The 20035-nt window shown below is 40.9% G+C and overlaps 1 protein-coding gene across 1 annotated transcript in view; it reads left to right on the top strand.

The window, feature by feature from the left end:
- Window positions 1–20035, top strand: part of helz (helicase with zinc finger) — a 52439-nt gene that overhangs the window by 27983 nt on the left and 4421 nt on the right. Inside the window, 16 exon segments of the mRNA XM_051070714.1 lie at window positions 1084–1202; window positions 2667–2812; window positions 3451–3598; window positions 5902–6085; window positions 7145–7373; window positions 8725–9019; window positions 12418–12463; window positions 13526–13713; window positions 14554–14758; window positions 14899–14981; window positions 15138–15651; window positions 17376–17652; window positions 17758–18069; window positions 18071–18449; window positions 19413–19704; window positions 19858–19988. Coding sequence (XP_050926671.1) covers window positions 1084–1202; window positions 2667–2812; window positions 3451–3598; window positions 5902–6085; window positions 7145–7373; window positions 8725–9019; window positions 12418–12463; window positions 13526–13713; window positions 14554–14758; window positions 14899–14981; window positions 15138–15651; window positions 17376–17652; window positions 17758–18069; window positions 18071–18449; window positions 19413–19704; window positions 19858–19988 — 3548 coding nt within the window.

Below are 20035 nucleotides of genomic sequence, written 5' to 3'. Positions count from 1 at the left end.
TGCCATGCTGTTTCATCCCCTCCCCGCATACTGCTGAGCACCGTTTGAGCTTTTTAAATCAGGGTTAGGCTACTGTTCCATCCCTTTCAAAACGTCCACAACACCCTGCCTTTGGTTTGCCGGGCTGGTTAAAAGAGGGATAAGAAAAGGCGACTGAGAGCACAGCACATTAGTGATAGTTAGAGGACTTTAATGCTCTTGTTGGAAAAAAGTATTGCTCATTAATGTGCCAGTGTAACACTAGTAAAAATGTTGACATTACCAGGTCTGATTATTAGTAAGAATCATCTCATTGAACCAGATTCACTGGGCTTTGATTTGATTTTGATTCATTCTGACAACATAGCAATGTTTTATGTATATATTTTCACAAATTTCTTTCTAAATCATAATAGCGTAGGTTAGATCTAAGCAGAATCTTGTCACATGGTTTCTGAGTTTTTTGTTGCTGCAGTATTTCAACACTGAATGGCACAGTTCACAGCTTTTATCAAGTTCTTTGTCTATGTACTTCCAAAATCCAAAATGCCAACGTGCAAACGTGAAAGCTCTATTGTTGCAGAGAGGGCATAGCTTGGATAAATAGGAAAGTTCTGTAGCCTCTAACACTAGAAGTTAAAATACTAGGTTGTAGGCATATCTGCTAGAAGCCTAATCACTGGTTTCAAGCAATATAAAATTTGTGATATCGTTGCAGATTATGAAACTACTTATAAACTCACATTTCACCGAGGACCACTCTTTTACCCTTTATTGAGCCATTAATTAGACCTATATTGTCCTAAAGCCTGAGATGGGCTTTGGATAGCTGTATGTTCCATCTGTTAGAGCTGGCTCAGCTCAACAAATTTAAGTTCCCCCCCAGGATACATTTACATAGTCGCTTGGACTGTTGTGCAGCATGGATCAAAGGGGTCTTGCACTTTTGGTTTATATGTTTGTAAAATCCTTCAGTAAACTTTGATAAAAAGCAAAAAAAAAAAAGGTTCTCATGTATACTAAAGGTTCTCATGTATACTGAGCACAGGCTTGCTTCAAGTAATATTAAGTAAATTAATGTTGGTGTCTCATCTGCTTTGGCAGGGTTGTTCACTCATATCCTACTGGATGAAGCAGCCCAGGCCATGGAGTGTGAAACCATCATGCCTTTTGCTCTAGCTAGTAAGACCACCCGCATCGTGCTGGCTGGGGACCATATGCAGGTAAGTACAAAGAGTCAACAAGGGCAGAAGATGTGATTCAGTTTTAACTGTTGTTGAAGCTGCAGGTTTCTCCAATGAAAAGAAAAAACTGCCACATTTCTTTGCCTACCTGTGAATCACCAGATGATGCAAATGCACATTATATGGTCTTGGGTTCATTGTCGCAGATGTTTGAAGACTTTTTTAAATAAATACTGAAAAGGAGGAATACATTACAGCGGCAGAAAGCAGCTCCATTTGTACTTTGCTGTGGATCTGACTCCATTCTTCCCTACTTCAAATACAAAAGAACAGAGAGTAGCCACTGTAGCACTGTGGTTCTGGAGACCACTAGAGCCAAAGATAACACAAATATAAACTTACGTCAGTCAAGCTTTCAAAGCCAAAATGAAGTTTTTAAAACCTTATTTCCTCCTTTTCTGGTTTTTAGACAGTGCACAGGATTACCAGTAGGCAGTGGATGAAGACGAGGCAAGAGCCTGCCATGCAGTAATTGCTTTAATTACTTGATCTCTTTCTGCCATTTCTTGGAGCAAAGAAAAACAGATCTGAAATAAAACGTCCACCTGTATCTGTCTGCCTCTTGCTCAATCACTTTATCTTAGGCTTTCCATCATAGAAAGATGTTGCCCTTTATATTTCTTCATCTCCCTTTTGCTCCCACAACAACAGTTTACCTCCTACATTCAGGAGTAGAAGAGGCAGCTGAATTGTCAATGAAGACCAAGGCTCTTATTGATCATTTACTTTCTTATTGACTGTGCAGGCTGGCAAGCTTGAATTAAGATTCAAGCTTCAGTTAAATTGCTATCTGGTACATGGAAGTGGTCAAAAGAGAAAAGTTAAATGAGTCTGCGTGTTTGTGTGGGCGCTTGCAATTTTGAAAATGTGTAACCCTACTGAATCAAAGAAGCACATGAGAAAAATGGTCACAAATCATTCTCACTGCTGTTGGACCAAAGGAGAATAACACACTGGAATTGTTTTGACTGTTTCTAGTAAATTGATTTATGCTTGATTTACATACAGTCAGCTTTTAATATTTCTTCCAAGATAAGAGGAATCAATCGCAGTCTTGTATCGCAGGCTTGCGATATTGGAGCAGATCTCTAGCTAAGACTGGCTAGTGCATTTATACTCCAAAAAAAAGAAAAAAAAAAGAATTTGGCATGTTTTCAAACTGCTGTCGAATCACTGCAACTCAAGGTCTGTTTGTTTAATGGCATCAAAGACACCAGATGGAAGAGCTTGCAGGTCACAGTGGGATAAGACATAACTTGACACCTCTTTGTTAGGCTTATATTTTGTATACCAAAATGGAATTCAAAGTTGAATAGAAAGAAAAAGTAATAATTTGGGAGAATGGTCAAGTACCTGTAACATGGCTTTGAAAATAACTTTGCTTTTCCATCTCTCCCTCCCTGCCTCTGTCTCTCCCTCCATTCTCTGTCCCTCGGTTTGCAGCTCAGTCCATTTGTGTATAGCGAGTTTGCGCGGGAGCGTAACCTGCACGTGTCACTGCTGGACCGGCTGTATGAGCACTACCCCCCGGAGTTCCCCTGTCGCATCCTCCTGTGCGAGAACTACCGTTCCCATGAAGCTATCATCAAGTAGGTGTGAACCCTCAACGCTGCCTTGTGTCGAAAACGTGGGAGGAGAGGTTGAAAGGGTGGAGGAAAGATGAGATGCTAGACAGAAGAGGTGTGGGAGGAAGTGGTCAGAAGGAAAAGTGGGGGCAATAGAGGACACAAGGTGACTGACGCATGGGCTGTCCAGAGAGGAAAGTGGGGTTATACAGGCTGTGTCGATGCAGACAATAGCTCTATAACAAAACAACACAAAGGAGCTACAGTGGTGTGGGCGTGTTGCTACAGTTACTGCTGAAAAGACACTTGAAGCGGTAAATGGAAATTTTTAGATTTTGCATTTGAATTTTAACATATCAGGATTACTGCACACACACTGTAAACACAACCATTCTCTGACATGTTTTGTGTTTTCATGGGATGCAGTACATTGTTTCCTCCAAAGCCATAGGTCTTTTGATAGGTCTGTCATTACAAATGCATTCTCTATGAGCATGTACTGGTCATTCCCACAGAACTTCACCTCAAACTTTGGTCAAGATCCAAAAAAATGTCAACTATCACAAACTTATGTTACAGGGAAATGTATATAAAGTTATTTACAGGGCATGGAGTTGCCAAACCCTCATTCCTTACTCATTCCTGTTCTTTTCTTCCCACAGCTACACATCAGAGTTGTTTTATGATGGGAAGTTAATGGCAAGTGGGAAGCAGCCCTCCCATAAGGACTTCTACCCCCTGACCTTCTTCACAGCCAGAGGAGAAGATGTCCAGGAGAAGAACAGCACTGCCTACTACAACAATGCTGAGGTATGGGTTAAAAGATTATTGCAAACTTGCATAGGCAAAGCAGAATTTGATTTCTTCCAACCCCCTCCTAAGTTAAACAAACACACATCTCTTTTTAGGACAAAATAAAAACAGTGGCAGCTTGCCAATGTAGTTGTGATGGTATGAGTTTGCTGATTTTAGAATGGAAGTTATAATTTGTGTTGTTTTTCTGCTGTGTCACCCTTGATGATTCATGCATATAAATTATGAATAAGCCAATTAGTCATAAAACTCAAGTTTTTGGCTCAGTGTTGTTAGAGCAATTATGATTGCTCTAATTGATCTGCCATATGTGCTAGTTACATGTCCTGTTCCTCACACATGAAGAAGTTGATATATAACTGTTTCAGTTTAATCCACCTGACAACATGTTGTCATCTTCAGCCTGTATTTTAGTTAGCCTCCACAGCTCTTGCATCTGTGTTTGTGACCAAGCACATCAATAGGAACACCATACTAATGCTGTGTACAGCCTCCTTTTGTTATCAAAACAGCTTAAATTCTTTGTGGCATGGATTCCACAAGATGCTGAAAACATTCCTTTTATACTCTGGTCTATGTTGACATGATTACATCACATAATTTCTGCAGATTTGTCAGCTGCACATTCACGCTGCCACTCTTCCCTTCCACCATATCCCAAAGGTGCTGTATTAGATTCAAATCTGGTGGCTGTGGAAGCCATTGAAGCTCACTGAACTCACTGTCCTGAATTGTCAGTGAATTGAATATTTGTGCCTCAGCCAATCAGTTTGATTCTAACAAGTTTTACGAATACATGTGTGAAATTGATTATAATCTTAAGCATTCTAACTTTAAAATTATGCATGGTTGTCAGGCTGCAGACCTCACGTTTGATATAAATAATTCAGGGATTTGATTACAACGAAATGAAGTTTAACTTGGAGTATTCAGTTGAGTTTGGTAGACTGAAGTCAAAAGCAGAATGATTATCCGAAACTGATCAGCACTGCTTATTTCATCTCATCACCATAAATAGGAAGGCATGCTGTCTTTTAATCATAATTGAAGATGAAACCCATAAACTTAATTAAGGGACCGACCGAGAGCTACATTCAACACTCATGATGCATGATTCACTGACAGTCATTGTCTTGATTGGTCCTTCTGCAGACTAACTTGGTTGTGGTCATTTGCTGTATCCGACCCATGACCCTTCTCTGACATGTTCTAACCAATTAAAACATGGATGCTTCTTGATTTCGCTCCCAAACTGTCAGCAGTGCCAAATGAATTACCACCCGTCTCTCTGACACAGCACCCATGTCAAACCGTTAACAACATTAGCATAATTTTGTGAAATTAAAATGCAGTGACGAAAGTGTGTCCGTCTGTCTTGTGCAAGTGTCTTTGATGGGCTTAGCTTCAAGTGGAAGACAATATATCTGTGACAGTTCAAAGCCTTCAGGAGTATACTAAAGCTCCAAACAGGAATTTAAAACCTGCTCAGGACAAAAAAAATTTGGATATTTCAAAATACCAACTTTTGCTTTAATACCTAATGTTAACAGTTTGAAGGCTAACACAAGACTCAAATCTTACTCCCTTTTGAAGCTCACCAGAAAGAACTTGTCAAAATTAAGTGATGCCTTCTTTGTGACTATCGTGATACATCTGGTCAAAAAGAAGATGACATCAGTGATAAGATTTAATGATGATGATGATTTAATGATTTATTCAGTTTGAAAAAATGCAGTGGATGAGACACAAAATCATAATCACCATACAGTGAAGTATGTTGTTAATGTTAAAATGACAGTCTCAAAAATCTGAAAATTTTATGCCTCTACAGTGGTTGGGTTTGTTGTGCTACTGTAGCTAAATCAAGTGATTAATTACAGTAGAATATTTGAAATCTCCTTAAAGGTCTCAATTGGTCAACCCAGAACACCAGTCTAGCAGGATTTCTCGAGTCAGATTGAGACTCAACTGTAGGTGTGATATTAAGGCTATTTGTCAGGCAACCAAAAATACCCTTATTTGGAATTTGTGACAGATTATTTTTTAGTTATCAGTCTATGATGATGCGGTGCTGGTCTGGAATACAACATGAAAGCCTCCTTTGTTCTTCAAATATTTTGCCCCTCACTTTTGCCTTTTCACCTGGGTGGAAAGTGTCTCTTATTCCCTGACTTCCCACAGTTCTTCTCAGGTCGTGTGTGTGTGTGTGTGTGTGTGTGTAGGGATCATGGTGTGAAGAGACCCTGCATTTTAGCCTTGCTGTCTGTTCTCTCTGTCATGTTGCCTCTTCATTTCCTCAGGTTTTTGAGATTGTGGAGCGGGTGGAGGAGCTGCGCAAGAAGTGGCCGGTGGCCTGGGGGAAGCTGGACGAGGGCAGCATCGGAGTGGTGTCACCATACGCCGACCAGGTGTTCCGCATTCGTGCTGAGCTGCGAAAGAAGAGAATGCACGAGGTCAGCGTGGAAAGAGTGCTCAATGTCCAAGGTGAGAAAAAGCACTAAACATTATAGTCATGCTCTGTGTCACAAGTAAGGAATGTGTCTATATGTGTCAAATCACTGGCTCAAGCACTGAAACTAGAGCTGCAATAATGTATCTTGATATTTTGAGATTTAAATTGCCTTGTCGTAAATTTTAAGCACAATTGACCAAACATAATTTTTTATAACAGATAATTTTTATCTGTTAAGTTGGTGGTAATAATTATTCAAAGACTGGGAAATGAAGGAAGAAAGCAGTTATGGTCAGGCACTTAAAAACACAGACTTCAAACTTCAGTCCCCAAGTGCCCCATTAATATTTCTCCATGAAGCTTGTATTACATATTTCTGTGAGTGAGATGATTTTTGTGTCTCTACAGTAAGACTTATGCTTAAATGAGAGCTCCATTACCCTATAGACAAATCCCTACCGTCTTCCACTGAAGTTATCAAGTGTTCATATGACCCTTCAGATCATCACATCCCAGTTCAATGAGTTAGGGCTTCCTCTCACTGTCTATCCTCAGCTTCAGTCCCATGCAGCTCCCACTTCTTGCATCCAGCTGCTTTCCATGGGTCATTAGCTCCCTCATTAATCACATACACACACACACACACACACACACACACACACAGGAAAACTGTGCTCCAGTTAGGATTTAGGATTTTAACTTAATATACATTTGGATAATGTTTGTTTATATTGTCCATCAGCCTCTGGAGTCATAAGAAGATTAAATTATCACTAGATCAGTGTTTTTCTGTTTAATAAGTTCTACTGATTTGACCCCTTCTTTGATTTGTAGCAACAAGCTAGTGCAACGCACCCAGCTTAAGAGGTTCGTCCAAGATTTTAGTTTGCAGTCATTGCAGTTTTGATGCATATTTTATAGTAAGGGATCTATGTGCTTCAAATGTGTTGGCCATGAACTAATCTGAATCTTCCTTGTGTTTGTAAATTAGTGAAATACAAGTTACTTTAACAGTCTTTGCTTTTCATAATATGTTTGACTTGTATAGCACTTCTCAGAGAACTTGGTTCATAATAAGAATTTGTTTGCAGGTAAACAGTTTCGGGTGCTGTTCCTCAGCACGGTGCGGACGCGGCATACCTGCAAGCACAAGCAGACAGCCATCAAGCGCAAAGAACAGCTGGTTGAGGACTCGACAGAGGACCTTGACTATGGCTTTCTCTCCAATTACAAGCTACTCAACACGGCCATCACCAGAGCCCAATCCTTGGTTGCGGTCGTGGGAGACCCCATAGCACTGTGCTCCGTCGGACGCTGCAGGTACATAAAAGCACTTTTGACTCAAGCCTTCAGTACTGTGACATAGCACATCTTTAAGCCTGAACTGTAGTTTTATATTCTTGTAATAAGGTACATTTACAGAATTAGCCAGGAGCAACAAAAACTTTGTTTTTAAATCAGATGTTCAAAAGTTAGTGAAGTTCTGACCAGTTTGTTCAGGTTTTATGGGGACACCTTTATTTTCCTCCATATCCTAAGCTTATGGTTTCAATCATATAGTTTCATATAACTATGAGAGGGTCGTCACTGGCTGTGGTCTCCTTTCTCTATTTGAATATATCTTAAGCCCATCTCCACACCTCCCCTAACTCCCATCTCCATAGCAACTGTCTGTTTTGTCTCTGCCAGTTATTGTAACATGTCAGGTTGCTTTTGCTATTGTGGTTGTTTGCAAATGTCAGCCTGCAGAGACAGAGCAATTAAATTGATGTGTCCGAAATGGATGCATTGTTTGCCCAACGTTAAACCACCTCCAAAGAGCAAAAGGTCTTGGTCAGTGAAGTAGCTGAAGGAAATGTTAGAATACAGGGAGTATTTTCCCTTCCTATGCTAATTTCTGTGTCATGGATGTTTTACAGTGAACTAGTTAAATGATGAACTGCAGTTACCACTCCATGCTAATCCCAAACCAAACAGCAAATCAGACAGTTTTTTGTTGACATGCAAAACACCTGTGCCCCTGCAATTTAATGATTGTAAGTGCACATTTAACAGCTAACTGAATGTAGCATGCTATTGCTATTATTTGTCATCCCATAATAGGATTAGCACACTACAAATGTTAACACACTAATATAGTGGGTCTCCACCCACTCCTGTATGAGGACCAATATAATATATAATATAAATTATTATAATTAAAACAATAGTTTTAAAATATTTCCATGTTTTTGTAAATTTTCACATATCTGGTACTGGTTACACTTATTTGATTGTTCTCATGATTGTATTCATAAAAGCTGACAGCTCATTTATGAGAGAGATTTTCTCCATGTCCTTTTCATTCTTGCATTCCTTTTGCTCTACTAGACACCATTTTGTCTGCTAGCTTTAATTTTATTTTCGCTTCAGTGTGCTTCGTCTTTTTGCTGATTTTCATTTTCCTCATTCTTCGCTCTCCTCTCTCATCTTTACACCTGCTTTTTCAAAGTTTGTTTTAAACAGACTTGATCTTTTATATTCAGCCCCCAAGGAGTAATTTGTTACGCTGCCAGCAGGAAGAATTCAACAAGATGATCCATGAGACACTCAGTCCAAACAAGAGGAGATAAAGGAGAGAAGAAGTTAAACTTCTCTCCATCTGTTGTTTCCTTTTTTTTCCCCTTTCCAGAAAATTCTGGGAGCACTTTATCTCCATCTGCCACGAAAACTCCAGCCTACACGGCATCACCTTTGAGCAGATCAAGGCTCAGCTGGAGGCCCTGGAGCTCAAGAAGACCTATGTCCTCAACCCCTTGGCCCCAGAGTTCATCCCACGTGCCCTCAGACCCCTGCAAGGGCACCACTCTTCTTCACAGGCCCTCCATCCCCACCATCATCCACATCCTCAGCATGCACAGCCCACCCCCAACAAGCAGGGTCCACAACAGCAGCAGCAACAACAGCAGCAGCAGTCACCCCCTAAGGTAAGCTGTTTCTCACAGAGGAGCACTGACTGTGTTTCCATCCACTTCTTTTCACTCGCATTTCCAATTTTTGCATTTTTCCTCTTTTCAAATTTCTACAAACAGCAGCAAGATGCTTATGTCATCAGAGTTTGATTACACAAACCTCAATAGCTTCTAAACCTAAACTATGACATTGCCGGATCTGCTTCTGCTATATCTTATCAACTGAAATCAATAAATTAGTTTTTGAACTAGAGAGAAAGATGACATGAGTAGGGAGGCAGAAATGAAAGAAATAAGGTGTGGTAAGGGATGTATTGAGAAATATTGTGGGGTTTGTCTGTGTTAATATAATATGTTGGGTAACCACTTACTGCTTTGTGAAAATGGCAAATTATCAGGAGTAAATTGAGTGCTGCTTCTTTTTAGGAGGAAAAATTATAAAAAGCTTTGCACATGCAGGTTCAAAGCGCATATCTATTAAAATGACTCAGTTTAATTTTCACCACAGGAAATTACTTTATGGTCGTTCATTTTAGCCCCAGCAAAACAACATAGATAGGAAATTAGCGTCACAGGTTGGCGGAAGGATGTATTGTTTGATTGTTTAGCGCAGGTTGAAATGTCTTTGTGTGTCTGTCCTCCCTCCTGCCCTGAGGTAAAGGTTAACGAAATCACCACAGCTGCCAACCTGCTGCCATCACCCACTGGGCCTAATGAGCCGCAGCTCCGCAGCGACAGCCGACTTTAGAGACACACACACACACACACACACACACACACACACACACACCACACCACACACACACACACACACACCACACACACACACACACACTGACTTCCTCTCACTCTCTCCACAGTCATACTATGTTGCTCACAACCACTCAGCTCACAGAGACAATGTGCTGCCAATATGCAGTGTGCTACGTAGTGTTTCCTTCAGCATATATACAGCATGTAGCTAATTTAAAGGTCAGACCATTCTTGCTGCCTCTATACACTGATGTACCCACTGTGGTAGACAACCAAAAACTATCCATACATACTTTCAAAACTGTCTCAACTTAGCTTCTGATAAAACCAGTGTTGTTGGGTTGCGTGTGGTTAAATGCAGCTTTTCAATTTGTTAATGATCAATATTGTCATTTATATCTCACCTTGTGAATATTATATAATTCCAAATAATAAGGTTCAGTCATTGTAGTGTTTCATGGTGCAAAAGAATTTCTCCAAAAAATCACTTTGTGGAGACCTTACACTTTTTTACACTTTCATTATCATCCACCATGACTCAAAATAAAAACAGTCAAAACATGCACATGTTTCAGAGAAGAGAGGACTGAATACAGTTTGTTGCTGCAATTACTTGTAAAACATTTAAACACAAAGCATGCAGCATTGTCGTTGTTGGACATCCATTTCATCAGAAGTATATGTTTCAGTTGCCTTCATATTGAGAAAGTCTGTTTTTCTGACAGATTGTGTTTTGGTGCAAACATGCAAGACTGAGACACTTGTGGGAAAATATGTTTCATATTAAAAAGCTGTTTGTTGTGTCAGCTCCAGCACAATTATGCTGTTGTTTTAATTTGGGGGAAGAGGATTTACAAGCACAATTGCCATTTAAAAAGAAAAAATTATGACTTCTTTCCTTAATGTGTTATTATTTAGAAATTAGACCTTGGGGTGGTATCAGGAACGACTGAAATTCTTGTCAAACTTGTCTGACTTCCTCTCAACACATATCTTTCAGGCTGTATCTCTCTTCATTGAAATCTTTCTTGTATCTCTAGTTTTCTTTCCAAAACCTACAATCTCTTGTCACTGACTCCCCTACATAGCACAACACATCATCACTGCACTGACAGACATATTGAGAATCCAAGTAACACTGCCATACTCAAAGGAATTAACACAGTTTTATCACTTCTCTTTTTCTTTGCTTTTAATTTAGATGGAAAAATAAAAGTAATAATTCAACCAGCAACCAAGAACCCTGAAAGTCATCCAGTATTTTCAAGAGCCAGCAAGTGGCCCCTTTCAGTCTCACCAGATCCCTGCTGTTTGGGAAATTAGACAAATGTTCAGAAACATCCTTTGAGTCCACTATTCAGCTCATACTTCCAGAGTAAATTCTGCAGCATCTTGCTCACCATATTCTTAGATCAAATAACCATAGCCCTAAACTATGGGCACCAGTTTCAGTCAGGGTGTGTCAGGCATTGCTCTAATATTACGCCCCAAAATAGCAGCTGAGCAAAGCTGCTTCTGCGACAATATCTCAGACCTCAGTCAGTTTTAAGAAGGAGATCCTACTCACGTGAATCACTACATGTAACAATATTGCAAAATTGCTAACACTAATTCCAGCTTTGTATAATATAAGCACACAACAGCATAGTGGATTTGACGGAGTGGAGGATGTCATTAATTTCGGCCTCCTCCAAGGAATCATACACACTGTCAAGGACTATCTGTCAACACCACAGTCAAAGTGAGACAGACTGCGTGCAATAAAACCAGTCATGAAACAGCTCAAGGTAGATTGTTATGTATGCTTAGCCCACTGCCCAGTGTTGCGTGTGTGTGTGTTTGTGTCTGTGTTTGCACACGCAAATATGTATAGTTGTATCAGACATGATGACACGTTCTCAGCAGACATGAATTTATTGATAGTTTTAGTCTCTTGAGTGGATGTGCTGATTAAGTCCTTTACTTATGGCTTCTATTTATTGCTATTATTAAGGTTGTTACCTCTGTGGTTTACTAGTAAAATGGTGACTGTGACAAAGGTATGTTGAGTGAAAACGCATGGCTCGACTCAGACCTCTAGGGGATACACTGCCATACAATCTCAGTTTATTATTAACGTGTCTATACCTCTAGAATTAAGACTTGCATACTTTTTCAACTTACACTGTGAATGTTTGAATAGTGTATTCAGTATGGATAAAAAAATACAATTACTTGGGTGTTATTTGTTTGTTTGTTAATAATTGTAACTTAGATGAATATCTGACCATATTTTAAGAATAATTAATGTACGAATGCCGGTATTTTTTTTTTTCCTTGCCACTTGCTATTTTTGAATTGCAGCTAAACCACAGATTATACAATGGCTGATTCTATAAGAACAGAAGACGTCTGCATCACACATTAATATTATGGATTTACTTCACTGTGCTCTGCTGGCCAGCTTTACTCCTGTCTCCCCCATCACTGATGAGGTGTTGCTCCCATACCTGTTGTGACAGATGTGGGACAGTCAGGACCATACTATAGCTGCTGTGTACTCAGTTCCTGTATCTCTTATATTAACCCTACTCTTGTCCACACTCCACCCCTGTCTTTTCTTATCCATATTGACTTGTTGTCTTCCTTCATGACTTTCTAATGATTGTTTTGTCTTACAGGGGAAGCATGCAAACCACACAGACCACCTGCCACCTGAAGGATATGGTGAGTTTAGCAAACTGCCCATATTTACCCCTGAGGATCTTTAAATATTAAAGGATACCATATTGAGAAAAATGCCTTTCCTGGATTCTTACCCTGTGCTCCTGGATATGTTTTTCTGATATCTGTTTCATCAAAAAATGTCAAAATTGAAATTGACTAAAGTCCAATCTTTCTTTCTTGCTTTCATTTTTTTGTCAGTAATTCATCCTTCACTCTGTGGCAAAGCAATATCGTGGGACTTTTTAGTTTTATGCATTATAGTTGGCTTATTTACAAGACTGTTCAGTTGCCTGAATGTCAGTTAAGAAGGAAGCAGAATAACAAAACTATCTAAACAGGCTGTCTCTTTGGTAGTTGTGCAGACAGTTGTAACTTTGTTTTCTGTGGCATAGAATGTCTTTTCTAATATAAAGCAACACTGTCAAGCTGTATCTAATCACCATGTGTTGTAAGCCTCAACCAACTTTAAGATGACAAAATAGACAGCACCATATAGTTATACTAAGATGTAACAATGATGATATTTACACATACAACCATGTACAAAGAATTCCTCATTGCACTGTATTTTGTATATTATGGTTAGGTTTTATAACAGAGCAACAACACTAGAGTTCCCCATTGTTTCTTTGTACTCCCTACACACATACAAATACACATCTCGACAGCTTGATATGAGCCAGTCTAATACAGTGGCCCAGATGGATGCATGAAGGCCTGAGGCTACTGAAGCCATCAGAGTGATGCAGCCTTGAACAACACAGCAAGGAGCTGTTAATACCGTGTTCACTTTGGGAAAACAATCAGTTTGTTTCAGACGCTTACAACTGCAGATAGTCAGCCAGCTTCATTTGTCTAAACTGAAAAAAGAAATGTAATGAAATCTGTGCATATAAGATTAATACAAGTTGACTATCAGCTGTTTATATTTTGCCTTTCTCCTCTATAGAATCACACAGTATTATCTTTCATTTCTAAGCTATGTGCAGTCTAATATCACTGTGTCATCACATTATGGTTAAGATGCATTTGCTTATACCTTGCCTCCTTCTCTTGTTGCAGTCCAACCCAACCCAGCCGTGCTGATGGGGAACCCGATTCGAGCATTCACACCACCATTGGGTGGCACACCAGCTGGCATGGGCAAGTCACCCAGTCCTGTGCAGAGGATAGATCCTCATACAGGTGCCAGCATCCTCTACGTCCCAGCCGTATATGGTGGAAACATGGTCATGTCCATGCCCTTGCCTGTAAGTTTCTTGCTTCTGGTAACAAACTGACTGATAAATATACAAGCCTGTGCACTGAGCCAGTTTGAGCCAATCTGCAACAAATGCCAAAGTCATATTTCAACTGTTGCAAAGGATTATGTCAAACCGATCTTTTAGAAAAGAAAAATGTGCAAGTGTAAGGTTGCACCTCAGAGAATATGCTTAAAACATGCACATATTTTGTCAGAAATCACATTTTTTTCACAGTGTAGCAAGTATATCTTTTTCTTCTCATACAGTGTTGCCAGCTCAGATTAATTAATATCAAATCAAATAATTACTGTATTTGCTTTGGATTTATTATTGGTTGGTTGGTTGTAGGAACAAAGGCCTTTATGTGCCAGCAAGTGCACTGCATAAAAAAGTGGCAGTGTGCAAAATAATCTCATAGGGATACTCTCAAAGAACAAACTGAATATTTTAATATGTTTTGTTAGTATAACATTTTCTTGAGACATATTACCCAAATGCATTGCTGCAGTGCTTTCTGTATCTTTGTCCTTTGTTCTTTTTAATCTCACTTTTGTGTAAAATGTGTGTTTCTTGCGTACTATTGTATGGGCAATAAAGTTTCATAATTCACATTTCTTCTAATTAAAACTAAATAAAAGCATGCATAAGCATTGCCATTCAACCCTTAAGGTCATACTTCCTCAATTGTTTGTGCACATGTGATTGATAAAACATAGGAATTACAAATATAATGTTATTATCACCATTATTGGTGCGATCCATAATTCACAGTATGTATTTACCTCCCTGTCTTCGATCATGGTGTATTGATCAATATCTGCCCATGTGTGTTTTTATTTTCCCTAGTTGCCTTGGCCCGGTTACCAGAATCGCTTTGCTGTGGACCCTCGCATCATGAGCCACCCCGCAGCCATGGCCTACAACTTCAATCTGTTGCAGGCCCAGAATCGAGGCTCCCCCATCCCTTACAGCGGGGTTGCCCACCCCTCTCCTCTAGGCATGGGCCAGCCCAGCCCTGACAAGGAGCTCCAAGCAGACCCCATCAGAAATGGTGTGCTTTGATTTGAATTGCTACATCAAGCAACAATCCAAATCACATTACTGTAATATTATGTCATCAGATAGACAGAAATAACTGTATACAATAGCCAGTAGGTTTAAAATTTGTTTATGCTTTTGACGACTTCTTAGGTAAATTAGAAGGATGTCCAAAGTCAGAACAAAGCCGTCTTCAGACACCAGAGAGGAAAACCACTGACATGAAGGAAAAACAGGTAAGTCATTGGCATTCATGTGTTTTTCATGTACTTACATTATCAAAGCTGAAACACATACGGTAAGAGCTTTGTGACGGGGTGATGATAACTTAATTGCCCCACTTTAACATCTTTACTAATGGTGTTTGTGTTGGTCCTTATTTTTTGGTGCAGGGAGATTTAGACACAGGTCAAAGTCGAAGTCTAGACTCACAGACGGACGGGCTAGTTGGATTCCCCAACACGCTGCTCCATCGAAAAGACCCCTCAGCTGCCCAGAGACCCCTCAACTACCACCTGGCACCACCCAACCCAGCTTTTCCTCCACATCCTGCCAGTGGAAGACCCTTCCCCCCACAGTATCCAGTCTCCAGGCTTCCTTATCGGGTCAGCCAGCCTCAGCACCCAGGGATGGCCCAGCAGAGTCAACAGCAGCAGCAACAGCTCAGTCCTGCCTACACTGGTGGTAGCCATAACGCTTCCTTCTTCAGTGGCCCCATACCCCCACACAGGGCTGTCCAGTCACCCACTTTGGATGGGCCAGAGTCTGGAGGGGTGGAAGAGATTAGTAGCTCCATTAGGACTCCAATGGGCCACCCAGGAGGCCACCACCCAAGCCTGTCACAGCATAACAGGGTCAATAGCTTTGGGGAGGATGGACAGGATGGAAGCCTGGGAGATGGTCTGGGTGAGTGCAACACTAAAATTTTTCCCCTTTCACAGAGGAATTATCTAAACCTACTTACCTCTAGAATGCCAAGTGTAGATGTTTTTTATTTGCTACTTAAATGATTAATTTTATGATTATTGTCACTGACTAATTTAGTTTCAGTAATAGTAGTAAATAATAAATTAATCAGTAAACCATTCTGGCATCAAATGCGTTATTGAACAGAAGCTGAGGGGAAGGGAGCTGCAAAACATTAAACCAGATTTATATTGACTTGCTCATCATTGTTCAGGTGTTTTGCAGTTTCTTACTGAATTATGTATAAAATTGTGAAAATGTGAAAATTCTCCATTTTATTTTTCACATACAGTATGTATCTCTCCTGTAGCAGCTCTGTTGCAGATACTTTGATGTTTCTCTCTGTTTTATTGATTACAAAAGTAATAAATAACGTAAAAGGCATTCAGTATTTTGGAATTCTGGTTGAGCTGATCTGGCTTAGTTTGTAAAGTCCTTTTGTTTTCATAGAGGCTAATTAGAAGCTGCATTTGCTCACACTTACAAGTTAGTCCAGAGTTAGCTTTTTTATTATACTGCTTAAGCAATGTTTTCTTCCCCAGTGCAATCATTAATTCTCTATGAAAGTGATGTGATAGTAGATTGGATTAAAGTTAGATCACATAGAACATTACATTAACTTAAAAGGCAATAATGAGACTCAACCTGATGCTCCTTAATTAGGGGGTCTTTTTCATTTTTCTTTGTCTTGGTTTTAATTATCTTGGAATGGAAGTGGTGCTCTTTATAACATACATTTGCAAATAAATGCTGGTTAGCTGAAAGATGAATTGAGTTAATGATGAATCTCCATATTAAATTGCAACAGACTGTGGGCATGTTGAGTCAGTGTCCATGTTAAGGCTGAATACTCAGCAAAGATGCATGTAAACCTTTGGATGTTTATACCTTCAAATCTTACTTCATGTTTTTTACATCTTCCACTTGTGTGTGTCAAACGGCCAACGCAAACACATAACATTGAACTAAAAACGAAAGCACTTTCTCTAGATATGGAGGTTTGACAAACTCAGCAGGAAATCTGACTGCCTAGAGGGAGAATGTGATTCATTGTGGTTTGATCTGTCCGGGAGACTTTTCTATCACTCACACACACAACGTGTCTGAATGGCCCTCATCTCCTCATCTTCTGATGGATCCACTGTAGCTTTCTCACTGTTATCAGTACAGGTGCAGCAAAGGAATCTCCCTCTTTGCCCTACCCTCCTCAGAATTGCAAGTGCCACCACTTGATTGCACTTTGGACGAGAGTCTGTTCAGAAAACAGCCTGCTTTGCAATGCTGTTTCCTTTCAGTTCTCACCCTGATTCCATCTGAACACTGTAGGTGCTCAGCACCTTCCACATTCCTCAAAGAAAACTTGAATGTTGTTGTGACAACTAATCTTGCTCTCCGAGGTTTTATCAATGACGAGTTGCTTGACAAACATATAAACTGCATTGCTTAAGATGGCACAGAATCAAATGGTTTTCTCTCATATATAAAATATGAATGCAATTATTTTTGATTCTTTGGTACCAGTCCTATATTGAATTATTCACTAGATATTGATTTATGGAGACTTTGTTTAAATAGATTTTCACTTCCAGTGTGTACAGTAACCCACAGAATCATAATGGACAACACCAGTGACTCTACAACTAATCATGTGGTTGCCTTTTCAGACCTCCAGGGTCCCCTGGCTTTAGAGGCCCTGAGCCAGCAGCAGCAGCAGCAGCAACAGCAGCAGCAGGCAGCCAGGCTGGGCCAGTGGGGGGAGGCAGCAGGCCACTTCCTTCAGGGCAGCGTCGCCTTCCCTTTGCCCCAACAGCTTGCTCACCTTGCTCAGCCCGGCATGGCCCGCATCCCCCATCAACTGCTCCGGGCAGCTAGTTGGGGCCTTGGTGCCAATATGGAGGATGAAGCTGTTTCTTCTGCCTCCACTGGACCCCCTTACTCCAGGTTAAACTACACACCAGTTTGGATTATTAGTCATTTCTATTGATATATTACAATTTTACTACCGCATGTACCAGATGTGTAAATTCGTTCCCCTTTTATTCCCAGGTACCCTGGCCTTTTGAGAGAGATGCCCCCACAGGAACAGCCTGAACCCAGGGAAGCAGCTGAGATGCAGCCCCCACCTCAGTCTCGCCTTCTCCAGTACCGGCAGTCCCAGTCCCGTGCCTCAGGTGACCCTTCATCCTCTTTAGCCACCACCTCCAATCATGCTGGCCCTTTCCCTTCAGGACCTTACGCCCATGACACCAGTCGTGACCTCATTAACGACAACCTTCTCAACAACCCAGCTCTGCAGCAGCACCCGGGGAACCCCCTGTACAATACTGGTAGCTACCCACATCAGCCACCAGCTCACTCCTGCCAGCCCCCCTCCCTCCCAGGTCAAATACCTTCTGCAAGAGGCCCAGTGGTCCCACAGTGGAGCTGCATCAGTAAGCCCACCACAACAGAACCACCTGTTAGGCAACCAGGGCCACGGCCTTCCTTATGGACTGCCCATCATAGCTCACCACAGCAGGCAGGAGCAAGTCCACCTGATGCAACTTCACCATCAGCACCAGCAGCATCAGCATCAGCAGCAACAACAACAACAACAACAACAACAACAGCAGCAGCAGCAGCAGCAGCAGCAACAGCAACAACACCACCACCAACAAAGTCAAGGTCCAGACCAGGAGTCCTACCACCCACTGTCTCCCAGAACATCAGCAGCCACAGTCCTTCACAACGTAGATGAGGTAAGGATTATTTGTTTACTTCACTTATAATCTGTGATTTAATAAATCAATGACATTAGCAGTGAGACTGATCTAAAACCTCTCTATGCTAAAAGTACTTTAAGAAGATTCCATAGTTATTTTTTATTCCCAGCACTTGTGTTTACAAGTGCTGCAAGTATCTGCTTCAAAATGTATACAGAAAGATCTTGCGTTATCTTTCTTACATCCTACTTGGAAATGAGTGAGAAATTAGGGATGAGTTGTTTACCCGTCCTGTTTTACCGGTGAAGTGATTATATTGTGATAAGTACAGTCCAGGCTTTTCTCAGATATTCAGCTGCAAATCTTGCACTAAGCAAACATTTCAAAGTGTCTTCATAATATCAAAATATTCTGTACTAACTGGTGAATGTGGATAATTAGGAGTTTAAATCACCCAAATTTGATAGAGATGCACAGGTAGTATTATGATGTGCAGCTCAAATTCTGTATTACAAGGAGAGGATGGATTACATATATAATTATTCTTACTAAATAAGAATTTTGAAGATAAACAGTTGTTTGCTAGGCTGAATCTCATCTCAGTGCATTTCTATCATCTTTTTATTTGTTTGCATCTATTTATGGCAAGTATGATCTGATAAATAAGTAAGCAGCTGCAAAAGGACTGGTTATGTTGATTCTGTGGTACTTTGATCTTTACAAACCAATTTGTTAGAACCTGACTTGTGAGCCATGAGCAGACATGCAAATGTCAACAAATTTGAATTATTTATTGTAAAGGAAATAAACTGAATATTTTGGAATGTGGCACACAGGCTGGGCAGGGGCCATCACATTAAGCAGAAAAGGTGCACAGCTATGGTGCATTTTGTAAAAAGTGTAATTATTCATTTATACTTTACACCCACGCTCATATTGCTTATGTTCCTGTCTGGTTAAACATCCTTCTTACCTCCTCTCTCTCTACTGTCTGCACAGTATGAACCCAGGGGTCCGGGCCGGCCTCTCTATCAGCGCCGTATCTCCTCCAGCTACCCAGATGAACCATCTCCAGCTAACACCCACAATGCCCTGTCCCAGCAGTCCCAGCCCTGTACATCAGACCCCCAGGACCACCCTCATCCACACATACAGCATCATCAACACCCACATGCCCACTACGTTTATCCCTCACATGACCCCTGGCCCAGTAATGGTGGGGGTCCCGGTCCGTTCCAGAACATTCCATGTAACGGAGCCGGCACACTCGCTCAGCACCGGGAAATTCTGGGTAGGTATCAGCAGATATTCTGTTGTTAGGTAGACATGTCACTTGAGTTGGTGTTGTTGGTTTTAAGCCACAGCTGTGTGGTCTTTAAACTCAGTGTTCAGACCGAGTCTCATTTACCTCTCCCGTCATTTTGGTGCATCTTTCCACATGCAGCTTCCAAGGCCCTTCGTCAGACGGAGGAGCAGGCAAAGGCCGAGGCCACAGCAGCACAGCAGACGCACCCACACTCCCTCAACTCCCTTCAGCACCTTGGACAGTTTCCTCCTCTCTTGACCCAATAACAAGCAGCAGCAGCAGCCGCCGCCACAGCAGCAGCAGCAGCAGCAGCAGC

Source organism: Lates calcarifer, linkage group LG5 (genome assembly GCF_001640805.2).
Source record: "Lates calcarifer isolate ASB-BC8 linkage group LG5, TLL_Latcal_v3, whole genome shotgun sequence".
Taxonomy (NCBI): Eukaryota; Metazoa; Chordata; class Actinopteri; family Centropomidae; genus Lates; species Lates calcarifer.
This window is presented reverse-complemented; position numbering and strand designations above follow the sequence as displayed.